Raw genomic sequence first — 13207 nt, forward strand, 5'->3', positions numbered from 1 at the left:
CTATCTTCTTTCTTGCTATCTCACTCCTCCAACTTTCTCATCCTTCTTTCTGGCCTATTGTTCCCTTCTCTCTCTCTTTTCTTGCCCTCATCCCCCTCTCCCATCCTTAAACACTATTCCTGGATCTTTCTCCTATCCCATTCCTTCTCATCTTATTATACTCTTTCCAATTCCCCCCCTTCTCATTAACCTCTCTTTCCTTCTATCATTTACCATCATTGCTTCCTCTTCTCCTTCCTGCTCCTTTCCTGCCCCTCCCCACCTGCAGGACGATAAGGAGATCGACCTGGAGCACCTACACCGCCGGGTTAACAGCTTGTGCACCGAGGATGAGAGCCCCCACAAGCAATTCTCCACCTCTTCCGTCGATTTAACACCCCTTGACATGGATGCACTGCCTGCTGCACGCCAGGCACTCGAGCAAATCAGTGATTTCCGCAACACCCACATCACCACCACCACCTTCATCCCTGAGCAGATCCAGACCCTCAGCCGCAGCCTTTCTGCCAAAGCTGCCGCTGGATTTTCCGCTGGTTTCGGTAGCGGTGGCGGTGGCGGGGGCGTTCTCCAGGACCACCGGACTGGCGGGGTGGGCCCTTTCAGGCAGAGGGCTCCCAACGGTGGCTTCTTCCGCAGCCCCATTAAAACAATGTCCTCCATCCCCTACCAGCCCACAGGTCCAGGACCCAACTTTGGATATGGCAATGATCCAGACAGGGGCACCTCCATATGAGGAGTTGCTAAGGATACAGTTGGTTCAGGAGAAAGAGAAGGAGAAGGAGCAGACACAGGAGGCGAGGTGGTTAGAGTCAGTCATGGGGTGTTAGAACAAATACATTATGGCTAAGCTAAAAAGTCAGAAGATAGAGATCTGTGTACATAGGAAGCTCTCTGTTTTATATGTGGAGAAGATGAGGGAGGCGGAGGGGCGTTCCTTATCCTCCTGCAAACCATGCTGGTGAGGTGCAAGAAGGGAAGTGGGAGGGTGGGGAGGTCTTGAATCTTTGCTTTGTTGTTGTTGTTCTTGTGATTGTTTGGGGGATTATTTTTGGGGATATGTGTGAAAAGGGATCTTTTTTTTATTGTTTCTCTTTTATGACATGTGGACTGCCTCATGTAATGGAGATTTGCTGAAATGACCTGACTCCTATTACTGTCTGAACCCCACCTCAGAGGGTTTAGTTTCTATGACTCCAACCGCAGGAAATATTTCTACATTCTTGTGAGCTCCAGGGCTGCCATTTGTGGATGAATGGTTGTATCTTTAGCCAAGAAACAACAACTAATGAGCACTTATGGGGCAAAAGTTATTTTGTGAAGGCATATATAACCCATAGTTTTGTTTGTAGCCCTGGGAAGGCATACAGCAGCCCCTTGAAATTTTGAAAAGGCCCCATCTCAGTGAATATTGGAAGACTCCACTTCTCCAGGTTTACTCTGCCTTTTCACTATGTGGGAGTCCATGCTCAGTTTTCTCTTCTTCTCTGGTGTTGTTGCAGCAATACCTGGGGTTCTAAATGTGTAATCATCTCCAAGATGGTGTCCACACAGTGGCCTGACTAGACCTAAGACTTAACAGCTGAACACATGTTGACACCTCAATGGTGCGTCGGTCTGAAAACTGTTGAAATGCCATGACAGTGCAACAGTACGACACTGTAGAATCACCAGTTTGGTGCATCGATCTTAAACTATTTCTGCCATTTTGGTGCATCAGCCTGAAACTGTTTTCACCATTTTGATGCACATTAAAGACTCTTTATCAATCCCACTGCACTGTACCAGTGCCCACAGACCTGTAAGTGATTGTATGTAGATCTGACCTTTTCTTTTCTCACCTGTATTGTGTGCTTTTCAAGTCAAGGTGAGATCCTCTAATCAGACACTGAGGGATAGTAAAAAGGGATGATACAAAAAACAAAGAGAAAAAAAAAACATAAAAGACAAGCTGAAAGACTTCAAAAAGCTTATGCTTATTATATGTCTTTTATTGAATTTTGTTTTTGAAAAAAAAAATAGATTTTAATGCGTGGAATGTGTTTTGGTCAGGAAGTACAAAAAAATAACATTGTTCTGAGCTGTCTACTTGTTTTTTTCCCTCAGCAAACTTTGAAAAACTGCTAATTGAGTGCTGTAGTCTCTGGTTTTGCATCATTGTCATTCAAACTTTTACTTTTGATTTTTCTTTGTTTTGCTTAATTTTACTGCCACCATGGCCTGGGTGTTTAAAAGATAAAAGCTCATTCTGTAAGGTCATGTCATGTTTGAGTTCATTGATCACTTATCAGGTTCAAGTGGTGAAATGGAGTTGATTTTGTGTTGAGGAGAAGCCATTACAACAGCATCTTCAGTACAGGCCTTACGTCAACTAGAGAGTTGTACCCTTCCAACTTCCAGTCAAACCCAAAATATCACCGTATATCACCGTATACTGGAAACATTTAAGAACAGCGAATCAGTGGTTGTGCTTTAGGGTCATGGGAATGTCACAAAGAGTTAAAGGCCATCGGAATCCAGTGGCTGCCTTTTATGAGATCAGTCCGAAATATACTTCTATTTCATATCTGTAATGTTAAGGGTACTGTTTATATAACTTGTTTTTAAGTGCCAATTAAATAAAGTGAGACCATTAAGGTGCATTTTGGGGTGGGGAAGGGGAATGGTACAATAAGAGCATTAAAGGATATTTTGCGGATTCGGGGCTGGGGTGGTAAAATGGAACCAAACCTTTTTCACTAACACTGTATTAATAATTGATAATGTTAGTTGTTTAGAACAAGTTTTCAGTTTGTTATCTTTAAGAACTAAAACCGCAAAATGTTGTGCGTAGAGATCTCAGTCGAGCCACAGTGTTTTGAAGCAAGCATTCTTAGGCATTCTTTTCTTATATTAGGCTACAGTATGGCTATTGAATGACAAATAGGACACAGACATTTAAAAAGTTTTATTTAGTATAAATGAAAGAGACATTATAAAAATGTATATTTTACATGTTGATGCTATTTTTCTTTAACAAAAGAGAAGAGTATATCACGATGAGCTTTAGTGCTGAGTTTAGCAGTCACATTACTGCATTTGGTTTTCCCTTGTCCTGCCCCTGGTCAACATAAACACAAACTTTGCTTTTCTCATGCCGTCATTCTATTATTTGCTGGCTAAATAACAAAAAGTGGCAAGTTGATTAAAAAGAAAGCATGCACAAACTTGCTATTGCGCTATCTGTTAACATTTTTAATTTCATACATAGAACTACAGGATTTACTTGATAATTTTCAAAAATTTATGATGTACAGTATTTAATATAGGCCTATTTTGTTGTATGTGTTGCATATTATTCAAAAACTGAACAAACTTGGGCCTCTGTTACAAGTGGCAAAGCTTTCTGTGTATAATTTGTCTAATAAACAGGTTTTCTACAGTGGGATTGCATTTGTTGTCTTTGCTACTCTAGACAACCATGGTAAATTTCATAAATATTGATCAGCAAATTGTGAATAATTTCTGTTAATATTGTATTATTATTCTTTGTGATCTAGGGTCTCACCTCTGACATGGTGAATGGTGAAAAAATCACAGCAACGACAAAGTGATGTCACACCAAACATCAGTAAATTTAAAGAAAAAGGCACGTTACTGAAAGACACTTATTCAGAGTTAAAATTTCACACTGAAGAAGCTTCTGCATAACAAGTGTCACTGTGTGTTCTTTTTCGTGAACAGAGGCATGATCACCAAATAATCAAAACGAATACTTCACCAGCAGACACCAGTTCCTTCACCCCACAGTGTTCACCAGATGTGCACAAGTCACATCTTACTGGTAAGTTGATCCAGGTGCAGGTAAGTAATCATGCTTGCGAAGACAGTTGCTGTCTACAAAAGTGAATGATTCTGCAGAAAAATCCAGTCTTAAGGTTGAAACCTGTAATAATGACTGACCTAGCCTTTAGGGGATTTGTAAATTTGCATGTCAGTGTAGTTTTGACCATTTAAATTTCAAAGAGCCAATTGATTCAGAATAAGTAAAAATGTTTGATACAGGCAGGGTGTCCTTTTTATTGTTGATGAAAAAGGATTTTAGCCCTTGCAGCAAAAACCTAACAGATTTAAGGAGGGAATATTAGATTAAAGTTAAGTAAGAAGTAAATTGGTTTAATTGGTTCGGGTGATATGAGATGATTTTTATGTGTGGGACAGATTTTAAGTTCAAGCATGAGCTGAGCTTTTGTGTCCTTCACTTCAAATGGGCTATCACTTCAAAGGCCTGTATACTGCTGTTAACAGTTGGAGAGACGCACTGCTGAGGACAACTGCTGTCAAGTTCAATGGAGCACTACGTTGTAATAGCCTTTTTTAACCAGAGAGGGGCACTGTTTAGCTCGCCCAAGTTTCAGTGAGATTTCCAAGTCTGTCAGGGTGAACTCAGTTTGTACTTTATGACAAGATGAATGGCAGCCAGACATTGCCAGAATTGTTGAAAAGTAATGTAGAAAATCAGTTTATCAGATGTTGATTGTGCTTTGAATTCCACTGGGCATAAGTGAGTGACAACCAACTTGATACTATACAGTTAGAGGAGAGATCACAGTCAGCACCTTGATGTAAAATTCACCTTCATAAAGAGCAATTAAACACCTAAATTCATTCTAGCCACCTTTTTGTTTGATGAATATTTCCCATCATTTAAAGTGTTTTTACAGTTTTTGAGGGCAAGCAGGGTTTTGGGCATAAAAATATTTTCTTGTGGCAGAACCGCATAGCTTTTAGTTGAGCAAGGAACAATGTAGAACTAATCAATTATAAGTCCTAGAACTGTACTTAAATAGAAGTACAAAAATATTAGAATCCAAATGTATTTTAAGTTTCAAATAAGTTATATTAGGCTTATATGACTGGATTCGTAGAGAAAGCCGGCCTAAAGCAGTAATACCCTATGATCTTAATGGATAGTACATAGTACTTTGCAACATATTTGTAACTAATACAGGAGTGAAATTCATAACACATAGGCCTACATATTATAATTAGCCTTCTTTGCTGCAGTTTTAGTAGCCTAAATGTATAGGCCTAGTTACTTTCCAACACAGCTGAAATAAAATAGACTTATTAGTTTGACAAATGGTTAAAAGTTTCGAGACAATAAAGTTTCCTTGGTGAAGGCTTCAAGTTATATTTATATTTTGGGTGTAGCCTACTTCATCAAAACCAACATCAGACCTGGATTTATTGAATTGAGGGAAGGATTCAGTGACGTTTTGAAATCCCTGTCCCGCTCCCCTCACTCCAGCCCCGTGCCCGTCGCGCCTCGGTCTCCTAGGTGACGGGAGTGAGAAGCGGCAGCACGCAGACTCCTCCAGCGCGTTGGAATGGGAGCCCCCCCCTCTCCATGGAGGAGCCCCCCAGGCGTGACCAATGGAACATAGAGTCTCTATTGTGGCTGCGACACTTTAATAATCGCCAGCTACAATATCCAACCTGTCGGTAGCTTCAGGAGCCCGGGCCGGCCCGTTGGATGGGGGGCTTGTAGGTGGGAAGAGGGGGCGAACGCTCGGCGCCAGACCTCTAGCCCGCAAGACGTCCCCATGATGAATACATGAATAAAAAATAGAAAAGCATGATGTCGAGTTATCTCTGAAATTATGGGATTTCCTCCCGCAAGTTGTTTTTTTGCACATTAAGGTCCAAACGCATATTTCTAACCATTCCTAGCATATAGCCTAGTATTGGCTGGTATTTGATGTCAAAGTTGTGATGTTTGTAGAGTCACGGCCTACTGGTTGTATGTCGTTTTTGGGGCATTTAATGTTGCTGACAAAAGGCTGTGGCTGAGCAAGGATCTATAACACGTAGGCTTGACTTGACCCTCTTGATCATTGGGACACTGTACTTAACTTGTATCTGAGGCTATATCCTTCTTATCCTAAGTCGACCATGGCAATTAGGTTAAATAGCCAATTTCCACCCAGTAATTAGCCCATTGTTCATTTGCCAGGTTAGGCCTAAAGTTTGCATCTCAGTAAGCCTGGCTTAGCTTTGATCAGTCGACTGCAGGTGGATTTCTCATTCGTTATGAGCTTTTCTAGTTTGTTTTCCTGTCCACAGCTACAATGTGTTCTGTGTGTGTGTGTGTGTGTGTGTGTGTGTGTTTTCTCCTCACCGCTCTCCCAGCGCGAGGGCCCTGCTCATGTTTCCGCTCACGTGAAGCCCTCTCTCGCGACAGGCCGTTCCGAGCCGGACCAGACGTTTTTAAAACCGATGCACAAGAAAAATGCAAACTGGAGATGATCTTAATGAATGCGGCCCAGGAGCCGCAAATAACCTTTTTTTTTTTTCAGGCTGACTCCTGGCGAAGCCGCAGGTACAGACACTGTTACACTGTGAAGGCGTTTTATCCCTTAACTCTGATCATTTGTGCAACTTATTCTGTGTTTTGTTTTATTTCAAGAGTCTGTAGACCTGGGCCTGTGTCCATATTGAGAGAGATTGATTTTTTTCTCTTTTATTAAATTATTTTCTTTCAGTATTCTTACCTAATCGTGACGGTAATAGACACATGATGCACAGTCGGTGTTGACTGAACTTTGGAGTTTGGGTCTTTGGGTGGAAAATGTTTGGGTTCTCGGGTTGAACAAGAATAACTGCGCTGGAGACACTTCCCATCCTCTCCCACCCCCTGACACGCCTGAGGTGGAAGACAGACCCACGGTCAGGTGGGATCGGTCCACGCCGTCCACGCTTCTTCACTGAAACCCCCGCCGCCTCCCCCTGGTGCACGTGCGTCCTGTGGGAGGTTCCCCTTACCTCGCGTGAAACACTCCTCGAATCGTCGCGTTATCATGAAACACTCCGGCTCGTGGGGCCACGATCACCTCTCTCGAGGCTCCTCATTGGACGTCAACACGCGACCGGCGCGGGGAGGGGGGCTCCCAGGCGCGTGCCGCCTTTTAAACCGACTCTGCGCCTCGAGACACCAGAGAAGGAGTCTCGCACGCGACAGCCGTATCCACGCAGTGCGTGCCTCCGCGAGCGTTCTCTGACACCTGCTTTAACTTCGCGCGCCTGGGAGACATGGAGGTCCTGAGCGCGGGCGACTGGAGCAGAGGGGCCCCGGGACCCCGGCAGCTGAGCCCGGGAGCGGCCGAGCGTGGAGGGGAGCGGCAGCTCGAGGAGCCCCGCTACGAGCCCGGACTGACGCTCGTGGACAGCGGCGGCGACCCACGCGCCTGGCTGACTTCGGTGCAGCCGCCTCGCGCCTGCGCGGACTCCTCGCGGCTGTCGCCCTGCCCGAGCAGCGGCTCCTGCCACGGTGAGAGACGCTGCTCGTCCGCTCTTTACGTCTCCTGCAGTGAGACCTGAGCTGGCGCCTGGGGAGGGAACTCGGTGCTTTTGTATCCACTGAAGGTCGCAAATAAGAAGCAAGAGCTACTTTTCTTTAGAGAGAGTTTAAGTGAAAAAGAAAAAGTGTTTTATATCCTATAGTTAAAACATTGTTGTGCTCTTGATTATGAACTAAAAAAAATGATCACAAGACTGTAAAAGCTGCTTTTATTAGGCTAGAAGTTGTTTCTCAAACGAGACCAGTTAAGTGAAATGTTGTTTTTATTTATCAGAGAGCGGCTCCCCGGGGTCATCGGGCCATCCCAGCCCTCCCAGCTACAGAAAACCTGCCAAGAGCCCCCCCTCCTCCTCCTCTTCGCTCAAAGTCAGGGGCCTGTGCCGGCTGTCCACGGCCGCGGGGCCCGGCGTGGAGGACTCCACGAGACACAGAGCCGCGTGCGGCAGACCGAACGGAGGCGTCCAGAGACAGAGGCGCGTGGCCGCCAACGCGCGCGAGAGGAGGCGCATGCACGGACTGAATCACGCGTTTGACGAGCTGCGCAGCGTCATCCCGGCGTTTGACAACGACAAGAAACTCTCCAAGTACGAAACTTTACAGATGGCGCAGATTTACATCAACGCGCTGGCGGAGCTGCTCGAAGGTCCGGTCTCTTCCAACAACAGCAGTACCGACATCTCCATCAGTAACAACAACTCGCCAAAGTGTGACATTATGCTTTCTCCCGCCGTGGGTTCCCCTTCCCCGATGACCTGTAGGACAGCGGCGGCTGTGCCCGTCTCAGGCAGCAGCTTACCTGTCCACATCGGCGGGACGCCTTTCCGCTCCTCCTTCGACGACGGTTCGTTTTCCGCCATGGTTGAAGGTACGATGTGTGTCCCTTCTCCTTCATCCTCCACTCGGCCAGGCAGCTCGCTGGCACCGGCCGGAGCGGGAAGGAAAGAGTCTCCCCGGAGCGACGGAGAGTTCTCCCCGCACTCCCACTTCAGTGACTCCGATGAAATAGCGATGGAGCTTCACTCAAGCGAAGAAGATGACCTTTCAGAACTCAAGCTACCCAGCCACCATCATCACGCCGTTTCTTTCTAAATGATTAAGGATAAAGATTACACAACTAGCCTACACTGAAGGTTCATTCCAGCAGACAACAAAATAACGTCAGTCCGTGTCAATCATCGCCTACCTGTTTATCTGTTGCTAACAAAAAAGCATTTTATGAGAGGATAGAAAATCTAGCTACTTCAAAAAGGTCATGTTCAATTTGTATCAATAATTCTATTTTATCAACTTGTTGCATAGTTTAAAGATGATTTTTTATGTGATTATAGCCCTAATTCGGTTATGCCAATAGATGTATAGCCTATAATTTCCAGTTTCCATGGAGACGTGGCTGGAAGACCCCTCTGCCATGTCGCCCGCAGCACTGCCATGGGTATTTCCCACGTCACTCCGACCAAAAAGCTGTCTTCCACAAAATCATACATTTATGCATAATTGTTTATATTTGATAATGTAAAAAAACAAACATTTTTTTTGTAGTTATAAAATGAGTTTTGTTGTGATTTATGTTTTTGTTAATTTGTTTGTATTATGTATTTTGTTTTGCAACTTTAAAAGTTCATGATGTGCACTTTAAAAAATCTACAAGCCAGAGGCTTGAGAAATACGATTTTTGTTTTCAAACCATAAACATTATTGTTTTGATTTGTTTGATAGTGTAGTATCCTACTGCCAATTCCATACAAATAGCCTATTTAATGTAGCCATCATTGCTGCCTTCTTTTGTATTTTCTTTTGTATCTTCAGATGAACTTGTGTGTCTTTTGCTTTCACTGGGTGAATATTAATTGACATGTATTTATTGCTATGTTTCATTTGATTTGCTTTTTATAACTTCATAGTTAAATTTGCTGAAACAAGCTAAAATTTTGCCATTTATTGTTAATTAATTTGATGTTGGGAATAAAAAAGTAAACGAAAATCCAATGTTTCTTTGTTCCCGTTGTTTCCACCCTCTTTAGATTACTGCGATGAACTTATCAACTATTGTTTTTAAAATAAAAATTGAGTCTGTATTTCCATCTAAATGTTTCCCCCATACGCTGTAATAATAATAATAATAATAATAATAATAATAATAATAATAATAGTGGTAGTAGTAGGTTATCTGTGATTTAGCATGAAAGAAAATTTAATAAGTTAGGACCAGTTCACCATTAACAGCTAAACAGGTTTATGGCTTAGCTAATATAATTATCAACAGCAATACGTCTAATAATAATAGACCTACATGTAGTAGGCTAAAAAAGATTTTGATCAATATATTATGCTAATAAAAATAAATAAAGGGAATTAAAAGGTTTTAGCTAATTTTTGATATTAGGCCTACATTCATTGCTTTGGATGACCTTCATGAATACTATCATTTTTTTACAAACCTAAACCTAAGTCAGAGTAAATGACCAATCTGACGAGCAAACAGGCTTCAAACAATAATTCTCATTTAATTAAAGAGACCTTCAGCCCTCGATCCCTCCTGACGTCATGTCTGTAAACTGAACAGTTCAGCACGCGCTCGCTCGCCATATGCCGCAGGTGCACGCGCCTCCCGGAAAGCGGCTAAACCGCGGCGCTCGCGCTGACCTGGGCAGAGAAAGGCTGCGTTAAAACTAAACTGTATCCCCCCCCCCCACCCCCCCACCCGGACTGTTGCCAGCTCGTCCATTTGGTGAATAGCGGGCTCGCTGATGGGGCGCGTGCGTCGGGCTCGTGGGCCGAGGTGTCGCATGGCCTCTGGAGCACGCGCTGTCAGCTGGTGAGCGCTCGCGGGTCCCCACCGTGTCCCCGAGGACCTGACGTGAGAGGAAACACACTTTCTCCACTGAAGAAAAGACCTGCGCACACACACACACACACACACACACACACTCCTCCTCTCCGTCTCTCCCCTGCTCTTTTATTTCTCTCTCTCCATCAACTCAAACAAACACGACCCGTCCCGCTGCGTGACTCGGGCTGAAGCGAGTCTTTTTTTCTTTCTCTCGCTTATTTGCGACTCGGTGTTTGAAAAGCTTTGGCGGACAAAGGATCGTGGTACAAAAAAAAAAAAAAAAAAAAAAAAGAAAAATACTTCGAAATTATTTATGAAATGACCTGAACTACCTGTTTGCGCTCTGTCAGTGCTGTGTCCCACACCCACTGCTTTTAGCCAATCACAACCCTGCCCCTTAGCTCGCCTCTGGAAGGCAGGGAATAAAGGGGAATATAATGAAGATGCTGTGTTAAATTATTCACAGGAGTTATGCGTGTGGAACTGTATCTGTATGATCAGACAGCCATCTGCAGCGAGTTCGTGTGGCGGTGAAATGTGGTCAAGTTTCCGTGCACACATTAAAGGGATGCTGCCGGAATACAACAGCAAAATCACACTTCTCTGTGGAAAGACAAAGGGCCTATCACCACAATTGTCAAGCAGGTTAAAAAAAAAAAATCGAAAAATCCGAAACGCCCCTAAATTTTCCTCGGTATTAACCGCAAGCCGAAATGAGATAAAATGAAAGTGGTGTGTCTGTAGGCCTGTTGTCCAAATTCATGTGTGGTATGCAAACAGCCTAAACCACCTAATATGAAAAACGAGGAAATCCACAACCGCGGCTGGGCATTGATAGTAGTTTGCATAATGTTTACGATAATAATAATAATAATACCACATTCTTATCTTCATCTTGTTGTTGTTGTTGTTGTTGTTGTTGTTGTCATCTTGGAACCTATAACTCACTTTGCATTTTAGAAGGCTAAGATAAGACGATGTTGTTCTGAAATAAGATCAAGCTATAATAATGGCCGCTAATAGGCTTTATTTGTTTAACTAATGGTGCTCCCTATGGAAATCGGGAGGTAAAAACAGCCTGTCTTCAACAGGTGGGATGCTGGGCAGGTTGTGGTTTCACTGTTTCACGCACATTAATTATTTACACGCAGACGTTGCGAAAAATAAAAACACTGGTGGCACCGGGGCGTGTGGATGCTGTTCTGAGGAAGAGGAGTCAACGAAAAGAAAAACTTCTGTCATCATGAGGGGCGTGACAGTAACTTGCTCCTGGCTATTGTTTTCGCTCGGTTGTACTTTTTGAACAATGTCGTCACTGCCATAGTTGCTTCGTTGCTCTCTTTAGTTGTGTTTGTTTTTACGAGAAATTGTATAACCATTAACTTGTCGTGGCAAATAAGCTGAAGTGCATCAAGCAAAATATAAGATAAATACAACTGTGAAACCATGAACTGTACCCACACCATGTTCTAGGAAAAAGTGGGCACAACTAGAAGTCTTAATATAGCTCGGATTATTATTATGCATAAATGTAGATTTTACTCATAAAAGAAAAAAAAATCATACAAAAAAAATCCAGTGAAGTCAGGGGTTTATCTGAGATCTTTAAGAAGTGCATTCAACATGTTTTAGGCCTCTGGAGTCATGCTCATTTCAATAAATATATTCAGAATACATGCATTCCACAGGTTCTTTTTTTTTTTTTTTAATGAAAAGAAAGGCGCTTGCATTTTGTATGAGATATGGGGAGCCGAGCTGTGTGCTGTCCAAAAAGCCACAGGTCTCTCTGGGGACCCAGAACAAAAGGCAGAACTGGGCCATAGTCTCCATCTGCTGTCCCAGAGAGAGAGAGAGAGAGAGAGAGAGAGGGAGTGAGGAAGACAGAGAGAGCATGGCAAGTGAGGACACCATGGGCAGATAGAGACAGAATAATAGGTGAGAGGGAGGGAAAAAGAGAGAAGAGATAACTGCAAGAGGGGACGTAGTGGGTAGTTACGGAGAGTAAGAGTAAGCAAAGACAGCCATAGATAGATAGATCAATAGATATAAGACCATAACCACCCCTTTGTTTAATCTTACCCTTAAATAACCCTAAAGCCTTCACCTCTCATTAGCCAGCATACCCCTGTATTACCTAATACTGTAGCGTAACCTATAGTGATCACACAAATGCACACAATGCAGCTGTGACGCAATGAGCACCTGTTGCATTGCGTGCTCCAACTCAGTATTAATTGTTAATGAGTTTCCCTGGCAGTGCTGTGGCACACAGTCACTCAAATTGTGCCATTTGTACCTGGAAAGTTGTCTTGTGTGTAATGGTACTGAAATTACTAGATAATAAAAGCAAAATGTACACTGGATTATGAGCACAGGTCCCTAGATTAGATTAGATTAAATTGGATTATAAAATTGGTTAACTTTTTTGGAAATATTTTTTGATATTTGACAAAAGACATACTTGGTATTTAGCCAGTAAAATCATTATTCCTTATTTAGTTTATAAATGTATTGCATGTATCTGGTTATGATCTTTGAAATTTGAGAATTGTTACTGATAACTGTTGACATGTTGACTCTTATCTGTTTGTATAGGCTATTTAGAAAATGCACTTCCTTATACAATCGTCCAGCACTTATTAAACAGATGTTGTACCTAATACTTACAAGAGGGTTTCCCACTGCAGTGTAGCTTTACTATTGTCCCTCACTTGCAAGTCGATTTGGAGCATTGTGTCTGCCAAATGAGTAAATTTAATGTAAATGTAAATTTGGTTCCGGTGACCAATAGTTTAATCATATTAAATTGCAATTAGAGACACTTCACAAAATGAAACTGTTAAAACAGAAAGTAGTTTAAACACAAAGCGACTTAAAGAGAACTCAAACCATGCGTAAGTCTGATAAAATCACTCAGAGAGTTGGCATTCTGGCACGAAAAGTTGGTCGAGAGTGCAAAAACAACACTTGAAACAATGAAGCTGAATTAAAGTGGGAAAAATTAGCATGAAGTTCTTTTCCTCTTCAGTTTATCAACCCTA

At 42.8% G+C, this 13207-nt stretch overlaps 2 protein-coding genes across 8 annotated transcripts in view; both read left to right on the plus strand.

Annotated features, from left to right (window-relative positions):
* Positions 1-3418, plus strand: part of grid2 (glutamate receptor, ionotropic, delta 2) — a 509848-nt gene extending 506430 nt beyond the window's left edge. For 4 of the 6 annotated variants that reach the window (XM_071483175.1, XM_071483170.1, XM_071483171.1 and 1 more), the window contains one exon: positions 269-3418. In XM_071483175.1, coding sequence (XP_071339276.1) covers positions 269-733 — 465 coding nt within the window. In that variant the 3' untranslated portion in view covers positions 734-3418. The remainder of the gene's footprint in view (positions 1-268) is intronic. The other 2 variants (XM_071483174.1, XM_071483173.1) reach the window with 2 other exon arrangements.
* atoh1a (atonal bHLH transcription factor 1a) lies at positions 684-9301 on the plus strand. Of its 2 annotated transcripts, XM_071483178.1 has the most exons (4): positions 684-799; positions 3537-3625; positions 3721-3820; positions 7611-9301. In XM_071483178.1, exons 2-4 carry the CDS (start codon positions 3590-3592, stop codon positions 8423-8425), a joined length of 951 nt encoding a protein of 316 aa, XP_071339279.1. In that variant the 5' UTR covers positions 684-799; positions 3537-3589; the 3' UTR covers positions 8426-9301. The 2 variants fall into 2 exon arrangements, with proteins under 2 accessions (XP_071339279.1, XP_071339278.1); XM_071483177.1 differs by lacking the exon at positions 684-799 and having other exon boundaries at positions 3591-7306.
* Positions 9302-13207: the final 3906 nt, after the last annotated feature.

The sequence above is a fragment of the Trachinotus anak genome, unplaced genomic scaffold, assembly GCF_046630095.1.
Source record: "Trachinotus anak isolate AG129_WGS33_773 ecotype Australia unplaced genomic scaffold, CSIRO_AGI_Tana_v1 ptg000008l, whole genome shotgun sequence".
Classification (NCBI taxonomy): domain Eukaryota; kingdom Metazoa; phylum Chordata; class Actinopteri; order Carangiformes; family Carangidae; genus Trachinotus; species Trachinotus anak.

Bases quoted from the DNA above. Each gene is read 5' to 3' on its own strand.
- atoh1a (XM_071483177.1), top strand. From the start codon at position 7,069: ATGGAGGTCCTGAGCGCGGGCGACTGGAGCAGAGGGGCCCCGGGACCC. The intron at 7,307-7,610 runs GTGAGAGACGCT...TTTATTTATCAG, and splicing joins GAGCAGCGGCTCCTGCCACG to AGAGCGGCTCCCCGGGGTCA.